Source organism: Gobio gobio (genome assembly GCF_949357685.1).
Source record: "Gobio gobio genome assembly, chromosome: 15".
Classification (NCBI taxonomy): Eukaryota; Metazoa; Chordata; class Actinopteri; order Cypriniformes; family Gobionidae; genus Gobio; species Gobio gobio.
Window position 1 is genome coordinate 3,856,984 of NC_137108.1, and position 22,503 is coordinate 3,879,486.

At 36.6% G+C, this 22,503-nt stretch overlaps 1 protein-coding gene across 4 annotated transcripts in view; it reads left to right on the forward strand.

Annotated features, from left to right (window-relative positions):
• The first annotated feature begins 15,421 nt into the window (after window positions 1-15,421).
• hace1 (HECT domain and ankyrin repeat containing E3 ubiquitin protein ligase 1) overlaps window positions 15,422-22,503 on the forward strand; it is a 53,576-nt gene continuing 46,494 nt past the window's right edge. For 2 of the 4 annotated variants that reach the window (XM_079838036.1, XM_079838037.1), the window contains exons 1-5: window positions 15,422-15,713; window positions 17,853-17,907; window positions 18,056-18,145; window positions 21,871-21,975; window positions 22,152-22,227. In XM_079838036.1, the coding sequence (XP_079694162.1) occupies window positions 15,623-15,713; window positions 17,853-17,907; window positions 18,056-18,145; window positions 21,871-21,975; window positions 22,152-22,227 (417 nt within the window). In that variant the 5' untranslated portion in view covers window positions 15,422-15,622. The remainder of the gene's footprint in view (window positions 15,714-17,852; window positions 17,908-18,055; window positions 18,146-21,870; window positions 21,976-22,151; window positions 22,228-22,503) is intronic. The other 2 variants (XM_079838039.1, XM_079838038.1) reach the window with 2 other exon arrangements.

Consider the following 22,503-nt stretch of genomic DNA (forward strand, 5'->3'; position numbering starts at 1 on the left):
TGTTGTTGTGTGTATTTGCATGCGTCTATAAGTGAAAAAAGTCTTTGTTTGTGCAATATTTGAATGAACATGCATTAAATCGAGCAGATGCCCCTCAGATATTTACATTTTTATATTACCCTTAATATTTTTAAAGTTAGAATAAATAAAATGTTCAGAAACAAAATCTGTTTCAATGCATGAATATTATAATGATGCCCCTGAAATGAATATGATTACCTTGGCCAGCATAATATCTGATCTTCTGTCAGAAAACTGCTACTGTCTCCACTTAAAGACTATTTCTTAAACCTGGCAGTTATTATGCATTTAATAACTCACCAGACAAAACACTGGAGATGATGGAAAAGACTATTGAAATGTTCCCTCTGTTTTCAGATCCATAATCTTCCTCCTCCTCTTCCTCAAAGTCCTCATCGTCTTCCTGTACCATTCCAGTGATATAACTTTCACGATCAGTGGTTTTTTAAAAACATTACAGCTAATAATCAGTCAGATCAAACAAATGCATGGCTTTATATTTTGACAGGCGCCACATGCTGATCGTGCAGGACTTTTATTATTGGCTAATCTGAGTAATCCCACCAATAGGAACTAGTAGAGATTATACTGAACGAGCAGGAGTTAAATCTTCAAAATAAAAGTCCCAGTCCTAAAATAAGTATCATAGTTTAAAAATGTGGCCATTGTGAACCTCAAACGTCCTCTTATGTCCTTCCACCGTTAATCAAACACTCAGTTACTCAGAATCACACTTTACATGGCAAGGATTCAGACGTGGTTTTGATGAAAAACAAACTGAATTCTTAGAGTTGTACTTGTCAACAATGCATTGGGCAAATGCTACTTTTCAGATTCTTTGATAAATTGATGCACAACTAAAAATGTCTTGAAGACTGTATGATAAACATAAACTGTAATGTAAAATGTAAATGTAATGCATGAGATGAGTTTGACTGCATTTGCATCTTTACATGCGGTTTCTTGGGTTCAGTCATCATTCACAGAGAGAGAGAGAGAGAGAGAGAGAGAGAGAGAGAGAGAGAGAGAGAGAGAGAGAGAGAGAGAGAGAGAGAGAGAGAGAGAGAAGAGAGAGAGAGAGAGAGAGAGAGAGAGAGAGAGAGAGAGAGAGAGAGAGAGAGAGAAGAGAGAGAGAGAGAGAGAGAGAAAGAAAGAAAGAAAGAAAGAAAGAAAGAAAGAAAGAAAGAAAGAAAGAAAGAAAGAAAGAAAGAAAGAAAGAAAGAAAGAAAGAAAGAAAGAAAGAAACTCCATTGGATACCCTTCATTTCTCTGCTACACCCACTAGAGGGGAACTGGAAATATAATATATACAACTGACATTTGGATATTTGACTTAAAGGGATAGTTCACCCAAAAACGAAATTTGTATGTTTATCTGCTTACCCCCAGCCCCAGGGCATCCAAGATGTAGGTGTCTTTGTTTCTTCAGTAGAACACAAATGAAGATTTTGAACAGTGTGATAGTCGTATAATAATGTCTATGGGGATATTTTAGAGTATGAGAGCTATAAAAGTAAAAACACATAGACATACGAATCCTTATTAAACCCTGTGGCTCGTGGCGGCACATTGATGTCTTAAGACACAAAACCATCGATTTCTGTGAGAAACCCAACAGTATTTATGTTATTTTTTTACCTCTTATCAGACGAATGTCATCTTGTATTCCCAGCACCATAACTTCCGGCAGGGCTGGACTGGGGCTAAAATTCGGCCCTGGCAAATCCAGCCCAATCGGCCCATGAGTCCCTCTTGAATGTTTTAACTGGGGTTAGGGCCTTAAATTGGAGTAAATAAATAAATCTAGGACAGGGACAACTAATGATGGATATTATCGAATTTACTGCAAATGCAGATAACAAACGTAATATTGCACTTTTGTCACACAGAAATGCACTTGACAGTAAACCACTGATTTTGAGCTAGGATACATTAAAGTGAATTTACTGCTTTTAAGATCTGTCATCATTTACTCACTCTCATGTCGTTCCAAATCTGTATGACTATCTCTCTTCCATGAAACATAAAAGAAGATATTTTGAAGAATGTTTGTAACAAAGCAGATAGAGCAACTATTGACTACCATAGTATTTTTTTCCTACTATGGTAGTCAATAGTTGCTCTATCTGCTTTGTTACACACATTCTTCAAAATATCTTCTTTCGTGTTCAGCAGAACAAAAAAACTCATACAGGTTTGGAACAACTTGAGGGTGAGTAAATGATGACAGAATTTTTAATTTTTGGGTGAACTATCCCTTTAATGCATGGGATCCAGGCTTTAAAGCTGTTTTGTTGAATTATAATTTAATTACTCTACACTCTAAAAGAAAAAGGTTCTATATGGCACCAAAAATGGTTCTTGGCTCGTAATGATAGGGGAACCTTTTTTAGTGCTATATAGCACCAATTTTGGTTTAACTGTAGGTCAGTTTCATTTAACTGGGCATGGTAGTCACAGGTAAAATCATGCTCCTCATTGCCATAGGTATAATATGGTTTCGAAAATAAATAAATAATAATAAACTATATTGAATTTGGTTGTGCTAGAGTGACAAGTTTGTAGTTGTGTGTACATTGCTGTTTTGCTGTATTGCTGTTTTCCAATTTACCTCGTGATGTATTTACATGGTCGCGGCTGTTTTCAGCTGATTCACCACAGAATCTTTAATGTTCCCATATCACACGATTGTATAAAACAACATTCGGAGTCAAAGTGCCGGTTCATCACTTCATAGAGCAGCAGAAACGCAGCGCACGTTCGTCGGCGGCAGCGCTATTGCGCCAATATTCGCCTTTTGCAGTTTCATGCGCCCAAATTTTTAAACAGCGTCTAATATGGACACAGTCTATGGAGGAGGGAAGGTCTCTCTCGCTTTGGCCTGTCAATTCAGAAGACAAACCAATGGGCCGCTGTCCCTGCATGATGGGCCAGTCCGTGGCAAATAAATAACCTTGTATCGGCCCCAAAGTGCGTCGGCCCACCGGGAAAATGCCCGGTATGCCAGATTACCAGTCCAGCCCTGACTTCCGGCGAATAAGGTCAAAATACTGGCGTGATCAAAGATATATATACGTAGATGCCTCATTCGACCGATCCGCGCAGGCACTAATGAGAAATCTATGTATATATCTATGATCGCGCCGGTGTTTTGACCTTATTCGCCGGAAGTGATGGCGCGGGGACGGCTGATACAGAGCCATAGAAAAAAATTAAATACATTTATAAATATGGATATTTTTCTTACACAATCGGTTCGCTTCAGAAGGCCTTTATTAACATCCTAGAGCCGCGTGGAGCAGTTATATGACGGACAGATGCATTTTTTATGGACTTCAAAAACAGCAACTATTACTGCTATTATAAAGCTTGGATTAGCCTGAACATTTTTAATATAACTCAGATTTTATTTGCCTGAAAGAAGAATGTCATATACACCTCAGATGACCTGAGGGTGAGTAAATCATGGGCTAATGTTCATTTTTGGGTGAACTATCCCTTTAAACGCTCGTTTTTTTGGGTCAACAGTTTATAAAAACTTAGTTCTGGGTTGTTTAACTTGTTTGCTGTACACTTTGTCACATATCCGCTTTTAGACATTGTTCTGTTTTTTGTTAAAAGTCAGAAATGCCAAGGAGGCGCTTCACGCAATACAAAGTCATTGGAGAGCGTTGGATTGCCCCCCCGGTGGGCGTGGCCTAAATGTGCTCTGTCTCTGTGGAAGCTATGCAATGTGATGCATTCTGATAAAGTACAAACAATAATAATCATCATAAAGTATGACCTAATGCAGTAGTACGGTAGTGATCATGGATCTGTGCTGCTTTTCCCAAAAACATTGCAAGTCGATCGGACGCAATGCTTTCTAATGCTCTTGGGCTTTGGGAAATGCCATCTTTTCATTTTTGCAGTCACAGAAAGATCTGACGTTCCACAAAGTCAAAGAGTGAGTGTTTGTGAGCATGAATGCAGTTTGATAGTTTTCTCTCAGATCTGAAGATATAGACTAAAGCTTGTCATTTTAAAGGAGTATTCACTTCAGAGTGAAAATGTCCTTATGTTTCACCCCCACGTCATCCAAGATGTCCATGTCTTTCTTTCTTCAGTCGAAAAGAAATGAAGGAAAACATCCCAGGATTTTACTCCATATAGTGGACTTCAGTGGGGAACAACGGGTGGAGGGTCCAAATAGCAGACGAGCATTTGTGGTTAAAAAGTATATCATTATTATTATTTATTTTTTAATAAAATGACTGATGGTTTTAAGATAAGACCCTGTTCCTCGTCCTCGTCCCCATTGAATTATATGGAGACAAATCCTGGAATGTTTTCCTCAAAAACCTTCATTTATTTCCGACTGAAGAAAGAAAGACATGAACATCTTGAACGATGTGGGGGTGAGTAAATTCTGAAGTGAACTACTCCTGAAGTGAGACATTCCCTGATCGGGGACTTTACTATCGGCTTTACTTATATAACACTATGACAAACCTTTCTGTTTTTAGTACATCATTGTCATGTAAACATATAGTTTCTAGTAATGCTGAAGAGCTTGACTTACTGGTTCAGGGGTGTTTGACTGGTTTAGAGATAAACCTATGAAATGTGTCTCGAGGGCCAGAGATGCCCAGCCCTGATATATAGCACATTTAAGCACAGTAATGCTGACCACAATAAACAACACACTATACAACAGGACATATGCAATTCAGAACATGTGATAAACTGACTGTTTAAAGATAACCATATCCCATTAGACAACACTGTTCAAATAAGCCAGTCTTATGTTGCTAGTACTTCAGCATTTCACAGAAGTTGTGTGTAATGTTGGAGTTTTGCACTGCTGCTTTAAAGGCACAATATGTAAGATTTTTGGATTCAAATATCCAAAAGCCACTAAAACATATTAATAGTAGCCTACAATATTGACAATTAAGTGTCTCATAACACTCAGAGTAGCATTATAACATCACTTTAACACACTCACAAAAAAGCTCCGCCCAATCAAGTCATCAAGACACGCCTTTGTTTTGAATAAGCAACATCTAGTGGAGAAAACGTACATATTGTGGCTTTAAGGTCTTACATTTTGAAAAGTGAATTCAAGATTGAAAAGGAAGTTGCACTGATCTTTTCTTCCTTATTGTGCCGTATATCCGAGTGAAAGTCTTGTCAAACAAGAACAAATGTAGGGGCGGGGCTTGAGTGTGTCTGTGGGGATTTGATTGGATGGTTGTGGTTTGCTATTGGTGGATCTCATGTGAGTGACAGGTGGCCCCGCCCTCGTCATCAGAGAAGAGAGTCGATTCTTTCTTTTGGGAGACAATAACTTTATTTTGACTTTACAGCAGCAGAACGTTTACATTCACAAACAGCTACACACTGCATGAAATATTAGACAAACCATAATAGATGCATTATGGGAAATGGAGTCTTGCTTGGGACAGAGACACATGTAGAGGTAAAGGGTCAATCGCGTGACGCTATTCCATTAATCGGTCTTTACCCTTTCATGCATGAATTATGGAAAACATTATCTAGATTTTTGTAAGATTCTTTTAATTACTGAAATATGATGCTAAAATTGAAATCCATTTTAATTTTTATAAAATTCAGTTTTATTTAAAAATTATTTAACTGTCCACGTATGTGGACACCATGCAACAAAGGCGTAAAATGGGACAAAAAGCCACAGATGATAATATGGAATATTGTGCTTTTATTGTCATTTTATGCTATGCATAACAGCTCAGATATTTAAAACATCAATATTACAATATAACAACGATAAAACACATAGTGTAGGAACTATAATTGCTAGTTACATATATGTGGAAACCTAATAGCAATATGGGCTGGGCTTTGCTGGCACACACTCCTCATCAGTGCGGTCACTGTCACACACGCACACACACACACACACACACACACACACACACACACACACACACACACACACACACACACACACACACACACACACACACACACACACACACACACACACACACACACACACACACACACACACACACACACACACACACACTCTCTCTCTCACACACACTCCTCATCACACACACACTGTCCTCTGGTATATTCTCTGTTATTCTGAACTGAATGCTTGACCTGTGCTGTCTCTGTTTGGTAGGCAAAATACTAATTTGTCTCGGTATGTATGTGTAAAGTTGCCATTTAATGCCATAATATGTCATTTTTAATGGTTATTTATGTTGATATATTTGTTAAATGTCTGTTTTATTACAATATAAGACAATTCAAAACATATTTGCAAAAACAGAACACATAGAACACACGATTTTATCTAGCACATTAGAAATTGTTGCACCAATTAGATTAAAAAAGGTTAGAGAGAAACCTAAAGCACCACGGTACAACAGTGCTACACGTTATCAAGAGAGAAACTCGTAACTTAGAGCGTAAATGGAAACAAACTAATTTAGAGGTCTTTAGAATCGCGTGGAGAGATAGTATGTCACGTTATAAAAAGGCCCTAAAAGCAGCCAGGGCTGAGCATCTCCGCAAAATAATAGAAAATAATCAAAATAACCCAAGGTTATTATTTAACACTGTGGCTAGACTAACAAATAAACAAACATCGCCTGAGCAAAATATTCCGTTACAGTTTAGTAGTAATGATTTTATGAATTTCTTCACTGAGAAAATAGAAAGCATCAGAAACAAAATTGTAAAAGTACAATCTTTAATGATGTCTTATGATTCAACCGCAACTATCGCCCGTCAAGAACTACTACACCGCTTTACAACTATAGGACAGGAAGAGCTAAACAAACTTATCATTGCATCTAAACCAACAACATGTTTATTAGATCCAATACCCACTAAACTACTGAAAGAGTTGTTACCTGTAGTGGAAGAGCCTCTTCTCAATATTATTAACTCATCTTTATCTTTAGGTCATGTTCCAAGAATATTCAAGTTGGCAGTCATAAAACCTCTCATTAAGAAGCCACAATTAGATCATAATAACCTAGCAAATTACAGACCCATTTCAAATCTTCCATTTATGTCTAAAATACTAGAAAAAGTTGTGTCCGCTCAATTGTGCGCTTTCTTGCAAGAAAATGATATCTATGAAAAATTTCAATCAGGATTCAGGCCGCATCATAGCACAGAAACTGCACTCGTTAAAATCACAAATGATTTACTTCTAGCTTCTGACCAAGGCTGTATCTCAATACTAGTTCTACTCGATCTTAGTGCTGCGTTTGATACTATAGATCATAAACTACTCTTAGATCGACTTCAAAATTATACTGGTGTTCAGGGACAGGCATTAAACTGGTTTAGATCGTACTTATCAGACCGCTACCATTTTGTCTGTCTAAATGGGGAAAAATCAAAGATGACGTCAGTAGACTATGGGGTGCCGCAAGGATCCGTGCTAGGCCCTCTGCTATTCTCTATATATATGCTGCCACTTGGTAATATTATAAGAAAATATGGAATTAATTTCCACTGTTATGCTGATGACACTCAATTATATATTTCATCACGACCGGATGAAAACGCTAAATTATCTAAACTGACAGCGTGTGTTGAAGATATTAAATACTGGATGACGTGTAATTTTCTGCTATTAAATTCAGATAAAACGGAGGTATTACTTATTGGTCCAAAAAACTGCCCACAAAACCTCTCACAATACAATTTTACCTTTGAAGGATGTCCTGTCACTTTATCCACTACAGTAAAAGGGTGTTATATTAGACCGCAACCTGACATTCGAAAATCATATTTCATATGTTACAAGAACGGCATTTTTCCACCTTAGAAACATTGCTAAGCTACGTAACATGCTATCTATTTCTGATGCAGAAAAGTTAGTTCATGCATTCATGACCTCGAGATTAGATTACTGTAATGCTTTATTAGCTGGTTGTCCTGCATCATCGATAAACAAACTGCAGTTAGTCCAAAACGCAGCTGCTAGATTTCTTACTAGGTCAAGAAAATATGATCATATAACACCAATTTTATCATCTCTACACTGGTTACCTGTGAAGTTCCGTATCAATTACAAAGTATTGCTACTGACCTATAAAGCCCTAAATGGTTTAGCTCCAGTGTATCTAACGGATCTTCTATCGCCCTACAATCCATCGCGCTCTTTAAGATCACTAAACTCAAGGCTTCTGGTCATTCCTAGGATATCTAAGTCCACTAAAGGAGGGAGGGCTTTTTCACATTTAGCTCCTAAACTCTGGAATAGTCTTCCTGATATTGTTCGAGGTTCAGACTCGCTGTCCCAGTTTAAAACTAGATTAAAGACGCATCTCTTTAGCCAAGCATTCACATTATAATTATCTTTTTATACTACAGTTAAATCGGATCAAAAGCATTAATATAATATTCTGAACAGCAGCTACGCTAATCATTTCCCATCTGCTTTTCTGTTGTCATCTCGGGACACTAGTCCCGAGGTAAATAGTTCATCAGCTCCAGTTTGTATCCAGCCTCTCATGGAGACTTCAGATGCCCCGACACCTGTGATGAGACGACTCGACGCCTGTGAAGAGACGACTCAACGCCAGCGTTGTTATGGCCTAAATTAATACACGATTGATTAACTTTTTCGAACATTATTCTTTAACATTGTCTTTCTAACATTTTTACTGTACATCTATGAAATGCACTTTCTGTAAAGCTGCTTTGAAACAATGTGTATTGTGAAAAGCGCTATACAAATAAATTTGAATTGAAATTGAATATACTAGCAGGTTACAGAAATCAGACTTTATGCAATCTGACTCCACTGTTGCATGACGTCCACATACGTGGACAGTTCGTTTTTGTTGTATAAAAACAGCATTTTACTCTAAATTTTAGTTTTTAAAATACTAACATATTCATCATACTTTACTGTACATACTAAACATTTTTTTTTAGCTCAATTGACCTCTTTATGTAAAAGTTTTTCACAGATATGCCTGGGGCATTTGGCACATGGCTATCGCTGTCAGCCATCTTGGATTAATGATGTCATCAAGCAATGAATATTTGGAATACAAGACAGTAGCCACTGTTAAAATATTGCTGTCAATCTACTGACACTGCCCTCAAGTGGTTTGGAGAGAATTACCAAGATTAATGAACCCTAAATGGAGTTAAATTAACTGTCCCCAAATGTGGACACCATGCATGAAAGGGTTTTTAAGCGATTTAAAGCGTATTTTAAGGTCTTTTTTCAGTTATAAACACGTCATATTCACAACTTTAAACACATTTTTGTGCAGCACATTACAGTGATTTGATTATAATTCATCTCAAAAAATAAGTTTTTAATTATAATACCTACACTCTAAAAAATGCTGGGTTAAAAATAACCCAAGTTGGGTTAGAAAATGGACTAACCCAGCATTTGGGTTGTTTTAACCCAGCGGTTGGGTTAAATGTTTGCTTAAAACAACCCAATTGCTGGGTTAGTCCATTTTCAACCCAACTTGGGTTATTTTTAACCCAGCATTTTTTGGAGTGTACAGTACTGGGTCCAAAACTGATGTCCGGCCTAGAAAAACTTCACATCTTCACCCTTTATTCAAATATTACTAAGAATTAGTTTTTGTAAGCATATTGAGTTGTGCTTGTTTTATTTGTGATAATTTCGCAATGAAACTTTAATTACTACAATAGTAATTACTCTCTTGAGATGACATCAAAAGTGGAAAATGTTGGTCAAAAATGTACATTTACACAAACTGACCACCAACCGCAACGATGGCATCTTTCTGTTTTAGCTCAACTGTGACAGAATGGAAAGCACAGGATTGTGGGATATCAAAGGCAGCGAAGGATACATCTACGCTCCTTCATAAATCCATCAGATGAAGGTCTCTCAGGAAAGTCAAGGTTTCTGTAAGATTAATAAAATTAAGATAATTTTTCAGGCATTATTGATATCAATTCCTCAATGAAAAACATTTCTCTGTTGTTCCATACACAGAAATTTGGTTCAGAATTTTTTTTCTATTTTAGTTTCAAAGATTTTTTTAAAATATTTGATTGCTCAAACATCGAGGAAGTGAACGACAATATTGTAGGCTACTATTATTATGTTTATGCTGGCAAAATAATACATGCACAAATGGAAATGTAGCGGTGCTAAGCTTTCCTTTCCTCTCTTTATGAATGAACTTGAGCTGTGAAAACCATCCAACGACCCAAAAATGTAAAAATAATACTTAAATATTTAACATTTGTGACCTTGTGTATACAGTAGTGTCCAAAAGTGATGATGTCCAGAGGGGGTGTTTGTTTTCAATGGCCTGAAAGAAAAATATTAAATATTTTATATCTATGTTAAACATTTTAAATATGAAGGAAGAATAAAACACTAAACTTGGTTATGGTATTTATCTGACAAAATTAAATTGGGCAAGCCACAGGTTTTATTTTACTATGCAAAAAAAGAAAAGTATATTGACTACAACATAATAAGTTATTAATATTTTGTTGGTTCTCTCTGGTTTTTGCATGTGTTCATAATTTATTTGTATGATAGCATGGCCAAAAATGATGTCTGGACTATGCAAAAACAATAAAATTCAGAAATTTGGCTCAGAAATGTTGTTCTAATTTAGTTTCAAAGATTTTTTTAAAATGTTTGATTGCTCAAACATTGAGGAAGTGAACGACGATATTATACTCCTATTAATATGTTTTTGCTGGCAAAATAATACATGCACAAATGGAAATCTAGCGGTGCTAATATGGAGTGAATTTTGTGCCATAATTAAACAAACGAATCCAGCATTTTGCAAACAAACATGATCTGCTTTGCAAAGAAAAACTCGACTCACAAACAAACAGAAAGCGATTTGCAAATACAAAGGTCAGTTAGAGCGAAAACGCAGAGGAGTAACAAATATATGTACTGTGTTTTGCAAATAATAAATGAGTGAGTAAATGACATCATATTTCACAAATAAATACAAACGATCCTACAAATTGCATGTAACCTTTGAACAAATACCAAATCTAGTCCTTGCAAATACCTGTCAATTACAATCTCTCAGCTTAATTTTCTCATAAATGCAGTTGAGCAACGTCCTCTTCCAAAACAGCAGATTTCAGGCATGTAATAATTCATTCATCTCAAAATTGAGTTTGATACACAATAGTGATCTTGCAATACAGTACAATACACCCTCAATACTTTGAACAAATCCAAAATAGTTCAAATGGTAGGCTATAGTTTTTAATTATTACTTTTAACACAGTTCATTTAAGTGCTATATTTGATATTGCATCAGATGTGAACTTATGGGCTGGGCTTGGTCCGTCTCCCCCGGGAAATGGTGACAGCAGAAAATAAATATTCATAATTCTGCTTATAATATAGCCTACTCTGCTTAAAATATATTTTATTTTTAATTTATTAAAAATATTTCATAAAAAATGAAAGCTCAAATGTGTGCCCTTCAGGATTTACCATATTTGATGTGACATTAAAATATCTCATACTAAACTAATCTGTCTAAACTTTAATCCACAATACATTGTTGCATTTTAGTATTGCAATATATTGTGATACGATACACCCATACATTATTTTGAATGTTCTTGAATGTTTGATTCATATGTACATATTACCAGTGTTGGGAATAACGGCGTTATAGATAAACGGCGTTACTAACGGAATTACTTTTTTCAGTAACGAGTAATCAAACGAATTACTGTTTCTTCCGTTACAACGCCGTTAGCGTTACTGAGGGAAAAAATGCGGCGTTACTATAATTGAGCTCATTGAAGCGGTTTTCATCCGAACAGGCTCTCTGTCAGTCGGACCTGCAACACGCGCGCGCGTGTGTGTGTGTGTGTGTGTGTGCGCGCCAGCCATGCGTGTTGGGGGTTGGGTTGGGTGGTAGGCTACACATAACTGATGATGATTGGTGGGTTGGAGACAAGGTTGAGGTTGATAGGTTGAGTTCACACACACACACCTATGACGCACACGCATATGCACAGTCAGCGATGGCAGTCCAACGACTTCAAAGGTAGCTTTCGCAAACTGAAAGTATAAGCGCTACTTTTCCCTCGTTGAGGTGAAAGGTAAGAATGTTTATGTAACGTGCAGCTTATGCCCAGGAAGAAAGAGTCTCTCCACGGCGGTGGCAAGTAATTCTAATCTAATGAAGCCTCACGTCATCACAGCCACAACATTAGTGGCTAAAAACCCAGGTGATAACGTGAGCTCCACTACCAGGAGTAGTAAAGAAGTACTGATACTATTTACACAATATTTACACTATAGTAGGTCTACTGATACTATTTACACAATATGTACACTATAGTAGGTCTACTGATAATATTTACAATAATATATTGAATTTGATTGGTGTCTCTCACATTGTCCCACAGCAACATTACAATAGTGTACATTAATGTACAATGTTTTATAATAATAATTTATTCTGTTTAGTGTCCAATTCATTCATTTAACATATTTAATATTGGGGGCATCCAAGTTATTTGACATATTTGAACATTTGAAGAAAAAAAAAAGTAACACATTAGTTACTTTCCCTGGTAATTAGTTACTTTTATAATGATGTAACTCAGTAACTAACTCAGTTACTATTTGTAAGAAGTAACTAGTAACTATAACTAATTACTTTTTTAAAGTAACGTGCCCAACACTGCATATTACATAAAAGAAAATTATTTTTTATATCCCGTTACACTGCAGTGGATAAATGGTATGGAGGATGGATGCATTTTTAATGAGAAAAAACTAGCCCTAGCTAATTTACTATGTAACTAATTTTGCACTGATACCATATTACATATAAACAATTTCATCTTTAAATTATTATGATTTTTATTTTTATTGAAATAGGGTTGGCATAGTGAAAATCTCAAAAAGATTAATAATAGATACAGTAAGACAGAAACTCATTTTCGTCAGCTGAAAACATGTTTCAGGGCTTATTGGGCTAGCGTAAATTTACCCAAAGCGCCATCTGCTGTTTTGCAAGAGGAAGTTACTCAACTGCATTTATGAGAAAATCTGCGCAAACTGCATTTGTGAGAAAATTAAGCTGAGAGATTGTAATAGACAGGTATTTGTATGGACTAGATTAGACTAGAGTTACATGGAATTTGGATGGTTTGTATTTATTTGTGAAATATTATGTACGCTCACTCATTTATTATTTGCAAAACACAGTATATTTGTTACACCTTTGCATTTTCGCTAAAACTGACCTTTGTATTTGCAAATCGCTTTCTGTTTGTTTGTGAGTCGAGTTTTTCTTTGCAAAGCAGATCGTGTTTGTTTGCAAAATGCTGAATTTGTTTGTTTAATTATGGCACAGAATTCACTCCATATGCTAAGCTTTCCTTTCCTCTCTTTATGAGTGAACTTGAGCTGTGAAAACCAAGTGATGATGTCCAGAGGGGGTGTTTGTTTTCAAAGGTCGGGTTCGATTAAACCATCAAAATATGAGCATTTTTATATATATATATATATATATATATACAGTGGTTAAATTGGCTCTTGTAGGGAGGGGGAGCCCTTATTTACGGTGAATGGTCATTCAAAATCGCGCCGGAAAAATACTTAATGTGTTTTTACACCAAAGGGGCTCTTTTTCCAGTATTACTGTGTAAGTTAGAGTTGAGTTATTCAAACAGGACCATAAGCAGGTTTTTTTTTTAAATCAGTGAAGTCCCAAATTTGAGGTAGTTATAGGGGGGTTCGGGGGAATGCTCCCCCGAGAAAAATTTGATTTCTCTGATCTACATTATGTGCATTTTTAATAAGTTTGAAGGCCAAAAAATGAATAATAAATAGCTTGTCAGTGGGCAGTAGATTATTTGACAATACTCCCCTAAAGATGAGTGTCCCTGAAAAGGGTTGGGAACTTTTTTTGACCAAAGAGCAATTTTTTTTTTTTTTCATTTTTGTTAAATGCATTTTTCCAAAAGAGCCACAATCAAAAATTATATAAAATTATTATTAAAAAGCTTTTTTTTCCCAATGAAATGGCAACAATAGTAATTATTAGGTCCACAACTAAAAACAAACAATTATGCAGCAAACAATAAATAAGTTGCAATATGGAATTAATTGTGCAGGGTTTTCACTGTGAGGTTGACCAACTGATGAGTATAAATCCTCTTCGTGTGTGTGAACGCCCACAGTGCTTACATCTACTATGTTTATGTGAATACTCGAATACTTTTGATAGCCTATATTCTGTGTTTATTTGGCCGTTTAGGCGCGCAACCGAAGACAAAGGCCAGAATGCTTGTCCGTGTTGCGCTCGGAGCGCGCACAGCATCCTGTCAGTAATTCAGTTGTCTTTCGTGACTTATCATGCTTTTATTATTTATTATATCATGACACTCGCGAACAGCACTGAACACACAACTTGAATATTATGATAAACTTGTCATTGCTGCGTGTGTCTAATCTTTTTATCGATCATGTTAGTAAATGTTAGATATGTTGGTAAAGTGTGAGAGACCTGGCGAGCCATAGGTTCCCGACCGCTGCTCTAGCCGTTCGCGGATTTCCATGGTAACGCACTGTTAGAATTGTGACGGTTTTACCTGATGGCTATGGGCGCGGTGCTGAACCAGAGAACGCAGCGATTAATGCCTTATGGCATCTGATAATTCCATATAGCCTGTAGGCCTATTTGTCAGGAGACGAACAATAATCAAAGTCTAATAATAATATTTCGTGCTGAAGGAGACGGAGCTGAGCTCCAGCAGGGTGTGTTGTGGACCTGAGGAGGCGGAGCTGCGCTCCGGCCCAATTTAACCTCTGTATATATATATATATGTTAAACATTTTAAATATGAAGGAAGAATAAAACACTAAACTTGGTTTTGGTATTTATCTGACAAAATTATCGGGCAAGCTACTAAAAAAAGGTTAGGCTATTGACTACAACATAATAAGTTATTAATATTTTGTTGGTTCTCTCTCGTTTTTGCATGTGTTCATAATTTATTTGTATGATAGCATGGCCAAAAATGATGTCTGGACAATTTCATTGCGTAATTATTACAAATAAAACAATGGACTCCAAGCACAACTACGCAAAAACAATAACATTTATTTTGAATAAAGGGTGAAGATGTCAAGTTTTCCTATAGGCCGGACACCCCTTTTGGACCCAGTACTGTATATATTTCAATTAAAAACTTCTTCTCAGATTAATTATATTCAAATAACTGTAATGTGCTGCACAAAAAATGTGTTTAAACACCTCAAAGTTGTGAATATGAAGTGTTTATAACTGAAAAAAGACGTTTTGACTCGTTTATGGAATGGTGTCACGTGATTGACCCTTTACCTCTACATGTGTGTCTGTCCCAAGCAAGACTCCATTTCCCATAATGCATTGCAATGAAAACAGGAAGAAAGACACCATGAGGAAATATTGTCCCAAAATGAATCATAGAGCGATGGAGGGATATTGCGCGGTGGAATGAGTGGTGACCTCAGCGCATCAGCCCGCAGCCGATGGAAGAGACCGAGGCGTTGGCTCTCCGAGTGTGAGTGAGTGTCCCATGAGCGGATCATCTTCTGTGTTGGACATCGCATATGATGGAACGGGCGATGGAGCATTTTAATGTACAGCTGAACCGCCTGACGCGCTCCCTGCGCCGCGCGAGGACCGTGGAGCTGCCCGAAGGTGAGACGGCACGCGATACAATCTATTTACAAACATGACAATTTCTGAAGTTGTCAAGGCGACCCTGGATACAATGTAATCATCTCTGCTTCCGGGAAGGATTCCACTCTACTGCCATACATACACATTCACTCGGTTTGTCCATATATGGTCAATCAATACTAAATATCTATACGTGTATTGGGATGGTTCTCCAGTCAGGACACATTTACTCCAAAATTAGACGATGAGGAAGAAAAACAATAATGAAAATGTTAAATATACCATGAAAAGATAGGAGAAAAACCATTCTAGTTAGTAAAAATGTAATAAAGGCGTTTATATATTGTCATTTGACAGTCGCACAGTATGCTGTGTCCAATAATTGCTCTACTAGGCAACTTTTTCACCATTTTGACTTTGACTTAGCATTATTTTAACGTCAGGCCTTGTCTGGCCAACCACATATTATTTTCCTAATCAGATTAACCTCAAATTTGAACTGAAATCATAAAAAAAGTGTAGACCTTGATCAATGTACCCACCCATATTTGACAATTAATAGCTACTCCTTGACAATAGGTTATTGTAGATCAAATATTACAGAGAGAGAGAGAGAGGACACTTCCAGTAATGTGTTCAAAATGTCCTCTACAGAAGAAAATAACATTATATGTTGTTTCTAAATAAATAAAAAATATCATGTTGACCCTCTCACGTCAAAAACGCATACAAGTGTAATTTAAGGGACATCAAGGCCATTTCAAACAAACTGACACAAAATTAGGTACATCAAATATTAGTTTGAGATAAAAAAAAATGCTTTCCCTTAATTGTTGTATATTTAAAAATAAATATCATTATCATCAATGGACTGGCTCTAATATGCAAGTATACGCATCTGGCCATTGTGCTTTTGTCAGTATATTCTCGTACACTGCAAAAAATTCTTTTCTTACTTAGTATTTTTGTCTTGTTTTCAAATAATCTTACATTAAGAAGCATTTACTAGACAAGCAAAAGTTTTTGTCTCATTTTGGGGGAAAATAACTCAAAATATGGAGTTTTTGCCTAAAATAAGCAAAATAATCTGCCAATGGGGTAAACAAAATAATCTTAATCTTGAGAGAGAGAGAGAGAGAGAGAGAGAGGACACTTCCAGTAATGTGTTCAAAGTGTCCTCTACAGAAGAAAATAACATTATATGTTGTTCCTAAATAAATAAAATATAGATCATGTTGACCCACTCACGTCAAAAATGCATAAAAGTGTAATTTAAGGGACATCAAGGCCATTTCAAACCAACTGACACAAAATTAGATACATCAAATATTAGTTTGAGATAAAAAAAATGCTTTCCCTTAATTGTTATATATTTAAAAATATATATAAATATCATGAAACGTGTCTGGCTCTAATATGTAAGTGTACGCATCTGGCCATTGTGCTTTTGTCAGTATATTCTCGTACACTGCAAAAAAATGCTTTTCTTACATGGAATATTTGTCTTGTTTTCAGTCCAAATATCTAAAAATCTTACATTAAGAAGCATTTACTAGACAAGCAAAAGTTTCTTTTTTGTTTTGGGGGAAAATAACTCAAAATTAAGGGAGTTTTTGCCTAAAATAAGCAAAATAATCTGCCAATGGGGTAAGCAAAATAATCTTAATCTTAAGAGAGAGAGAGAGAGAGAGAGAGAGAGAGAGGACACTTCCAGTAATGTGTTCAAAATGTCCTCTACAGAAGAAAATAACATTATATGTTGTTCCCAAATAAATAAAAAATAGATTATGTTGACCCACTCACGTCAAAAACGCATAAAAGTGTAATTTAAGGGACATCAAGGCCATTTCAAACAAACTGACACAAAATTAGGTACATCAAATGCTTTCCCTTAATTGTTGTATATTTAAAAATATATATAAATATCATTATCATCAATGGACTGGCTCTAATATGTAAGTGTACGCATCTGGCCATTGTGCTTTTGTCAGTATATTCTCGTTATTGTGCTTCAGTGTTTACTTTATTGAATGAAAGGTAGTGCACCTGATGTCTTTCACATTTAACAAGGTGGTCCAGATCTTCCAAGGGCAGAGTTTTGTGTCCGTGTTTGTTTGTCTGGATGTTTGATCAGTGTTTTGCTCTGTGTTCCTGCAGACAGTGAGACCGCCGTCTACACCCTGATGCCCATGGTCATGGCCGACCAGCACAGGTGACTGTCTTTCTAACTCATTGTTAGTCCCGTGTATTTATTTCCCCTGACAACAGTGAGAACACAATTAAGCCACACTGCTGAATGTAACAACTGTGAATGTTTATTTTTATTCAAAATGTCCATATTTATTTATTTATGCTCATAGGTCAGTTTCTGAATTGCTTTTAAACTCAAAGTTTGATGTCAACTACGCCTTCGGACGTGTTAAAAGAAGCCTCCTACACATTGCTGCCAAGTAAGTCCTTCTGTTCTGTTCACATTCTCACAAAATGACACAATTGAGCACGTGTGTAACGTTTTCCTGTTCTGCCACCTGTTTAACTCTCATCCGTCCATCATGGGTCAAAATGACCCGAAAGCCCTTAAATTATACCTTTTTTTTTTTTTTGGTCCAGAAAGATACTTTCTTTTTATTTTGAAAATATTTTTGCTATTTTTTAATGCATTTTTTGTTTTGTTTTTTAACATTATGTACCTTTAAATGACTAGATTTTATCAATAAATAATAAATAAATTGTCATTTAAGCACATTCTTTACATTATTTCAACTTCAATTCAAAATAACTTGCAATTTCATGCATAACCCTTTTAATTCAGCTCAAAATATCTTACATTGGGTTTTCTTTGCTGACCTCTTGTGGAACAAATATAATATATAATATAATATAATATAATATAATATAATATAATATAATATAATATAATATAATATAATATAATATAATATAATATAATATAATATTTCATGACTTTTGGGCACTATATGGCCTTATCGCTCTATATGGAGCAAATGAGCTGTTCCACTGGGTCCTAAACTTATTTCTCTTCAGTAGATTTTGGTAGTTTTATATTTTTTTGTTTGAATTTTGAGCATTTTTTTTTTTTTTTAGCATTTTCTATGTGTACTGAAGCGTTCCTCTCACTCATTCATTCCTGTGGGGGTCGAAATTGACCCGTGAGGGAAGGATTTGTTACTTTTTAAAATTTCAACCACAAAACTCCTCAAATCCAGTCAACTTTTTTTGTGTATTCGTGGTTCAAGTGCGACAAAAGTCCTAGGCTCTTGGACCACTCTGATGAACACTCTTTAATTTTTTTTTTTTAATTATGCCCCTTTTTACAAGATGTAAAATACGTCTCGGGTGTCCCCAGAGTGTGTATGTGAAGTTGAAGCTCAAAATACCCCACAGATAATTTTTTAACTTTAACAAGTAACTTTTTGAGGTTGAGAGTTTTGGTGTGTCCCTTTAAATGCAAATGAGCTGCTGCTCCCCGCCCCTTTCAGGAAGAGGGCGGAGCTTCAAGAGCTCATGTTAGCAGCTCTGATTACCTCACGCAGACACACACTGAAAATATCCGAAACTGTTCAGCCTTTTATGATCAAACCGGAGTCGGAAAATGATGGAGAGACTCAAGAAGAAGAGACAACATTTCTGAAGGGATAGTTGATCAATTTATGAGTTAACCATCTTCAGTCATTGATTAGCATATTCTGTCACGATAATCTATAAAGCGCTGGTGTGGGGTAAGATGAGCCAGAGAATATCTGATGATGAAGAGAGAACAGGGATAGTTTAGTGTAATTACGGTTATAACTGATGATGTCATCTCTCTTTATGACATGCGACTGCATTTGTGTTCGTACTGTATCAATAAATGTGAGAGACGGACGACAGCTTGAGTGACTCGACTACAGCAACTCTTCCTCTTCTCCACGTTCCCGGGGGTGGGGTTTATGTAAATGTTAGGGTTGGTGATGTCACTAGCTTGTTGTAGTCCCTACCAGCCATTTGTTGTAGTTCTTAAAAAGCGATTTCTGTAAAAGTAAATAACTCCCTTTGCCTTGAACTTTGAGCGTCGTAACTTTGCAGATGTTGTTTATGCTCAAACAGCGACACTACACACTCACTAAAGTCAAATCATAATCAACCGCCCCTTTAAAAATAAGTTTCGGATAAAAATGGCAAATAAAATTAAAGGGGACCTATTATGCAAAATTCACTTTTATATTGTTTTTGAATATAATTGCGTACTGTGGTAAAAATCCATCCACTCCAGCTGTTATTTTCCCCATGATTCTGAAACAGCCATTCAGGAATGTGCTCTCATGTGATGTCACATGTGTAGGCCCCGCCCACGACTGCTGACAGACTCCGCCCTATTAGCATAGCTCCGCCCCTGAGTGAGCTGTACACAGTCGCCATGTTTATCTCCTCGCCAGAGCGTTTAACCGCAGCATTCAAGTAAGAAATGTGTTCTTAAAGCTACTAAAGTTATTCAGTCGAGAGCAGTGAGTGATTTTCTGATGTTCTTCTGTTGTTTGATTGATATTAACAGCAGATATAGCAGTAGGTGCTGTATATTACACTGCTGTCACTTTAATACACAGATCTAATACACACATGCCATTTCTTTATGTTCACAGACATAACCGACTGTGTTTATGTGAACTGTGTGTGTTTGTGACATAACCTTGTGTGTGTTTGACAGTTTAAGCGCAAGAAGACGTGAAAGAGAGCTTAGTTTGATACTCACGGGACGCTCCGTCTGACTTCAGCTTTCTGTGCGCGTGCTTTGTGTGTGTGTGTGTGCGCTCAGAAAACCATATATCAGAAGTTTAGACTGATATGACTTTAAAACACATGCAGATCATAAACTCTCATGATGATGAAGAACTGCAATGTCGCGTGAGTGTGAGCGCGATAGAGATGATCATCAAAACCAAACAGATGTTTTAGTTTTTGGCAGAGTTTCAGAGGCACGAGCTGTACAGGCTCCGCCCTCTTCTGGATAGGGGGTGGAGCAGCAGCTCATTTGCATTTAAAGTAGGGATGCACCGGTTGACCGGCCAAAAATCGGAACCGGACGGTTTTTGCTTCTAGCGCGCGACCGGTTTTCTTTGTATTTTTCTGCCGATTTTTCCGGAAGTGTGCCCACGTGCACACACGCCTATATTGCAATCATTCGCGAACATGTCACTTGTGTGTTACAAACGGAAACTGGAGAACTGATGGAAGAGACGAGATACGCTGAAGGGAATGAAGAGCCGCTTTCCTGCGCGAGCTTACCTCTCCGCGCCTGCACAAGCGCAGATAGTGAGCGTTTGTTCAGCTCAGCTTCTCACGTGCTGCATCGGATGAGAACGAAACAGACTAACTTGTGACAAAGCTGAAATACTTCTTTTTGTAGCCTAAAGAAGAACATGCACATACTAACAGTTCTGTAGCCTATAGGATGATCATTTTTATTTTACCTTAAAAATAAATTGACTTAATTTGATTTAAAAAGCACCTGCTGTAGCATCTTAGTTTTATTCGCTGCACTAAACATTATTTGATTTAACATTTTGGAACAATTATATACTTTGGTTTTATTTAATTTCACTGGTAAAGACTTTTTTTCTTTACTCTGAATTTAAAAACAAATGCCGATTTAAGTAACATCTTTGTTTGGATTGCAGAATATGCAGTTGTTGCCTTTAATTTCACCGTTCAGTCTTTTAATTTCCAATTCAATTTCCCGTTAATTTCAGATTGCGGACTTGTTTTCATTAGCCAAAAGCCAATTTAGCCTGTTAAATACCAAATCAACATCTTGTTCATGTATACTTTCATTCTTTTGTTGTGTAAAAAAATTAATTAAAAACAATCGGTATCGGAATCGGCCATGTAAAATCATGATCGGTGCATCACTAATTTAAAGATACATGCACAAAAACGCCATGTTTTTTCCTTCAACTCAAAAATGGGCATTTACAACATTATATAATAAATGATCTGTGGGGTATTTTGAGCTGAAACTTTAGACATATTCTGGGGACTATTACATCTTGTAAAAATGGGCATAATAGGTCCCCTTTTAAGGGGTTTCCAGCAGTGTTAGTGTTAAACAGCCAATTCTTTTTTATATTCTGATGACCCATATTGAATCTGTTCTTCGTGTATGTATTTGTGGTTTCAGTTGTGGATCTGTAGAGTGTCTTGTCCTGCTGTTGAAGCGTGGAGCGAATCCCAACTATCAGGACATCTCCGGCTGCACACCTCTGCATCTGGCGGCCAGAAACGGGTAAGCGGAGGCAGCACTGCCCCCTGCTGGAAGAACAGCAACACACACTCACTATTCTTTAGCCCTTCAAGCTTTCATATAGCCTGAGCATTTGTGTGTATTACATGCAACAACAAAAAAAATGTATGTGTAGACCCATGCTCATTTTTTTCCCATGTTGTCTTATATTTTCCCAGACAGAAGAAGTGCATGGGCAGACTGTTAGAGTTCAATGCTGATGTGAACATCTGCAATAATGAAGGGCTCACTGCTGTGAGTATGATGAGAAAACACTGCGCTTGAGACAGAAATATTATTAGGATCCTCTGATAGGGATGCAACAATACAGTTAGTCCATGGTTCAATACATTCATCGGTTTTTACCCACGGTTTTCGGTTCTGATGGCTTGTCACCAGAGGTGTCAAAAGTATTCGCATTCATTACTCAAGTAGAAGTATAGATACTAGGGTTTAAAAAGACTTCTGTAGAAGTTGAAGTATCAATTCAAGCGTTTTACTCAAGTAAAAGTGTAAAAGTACTGGTTTCAA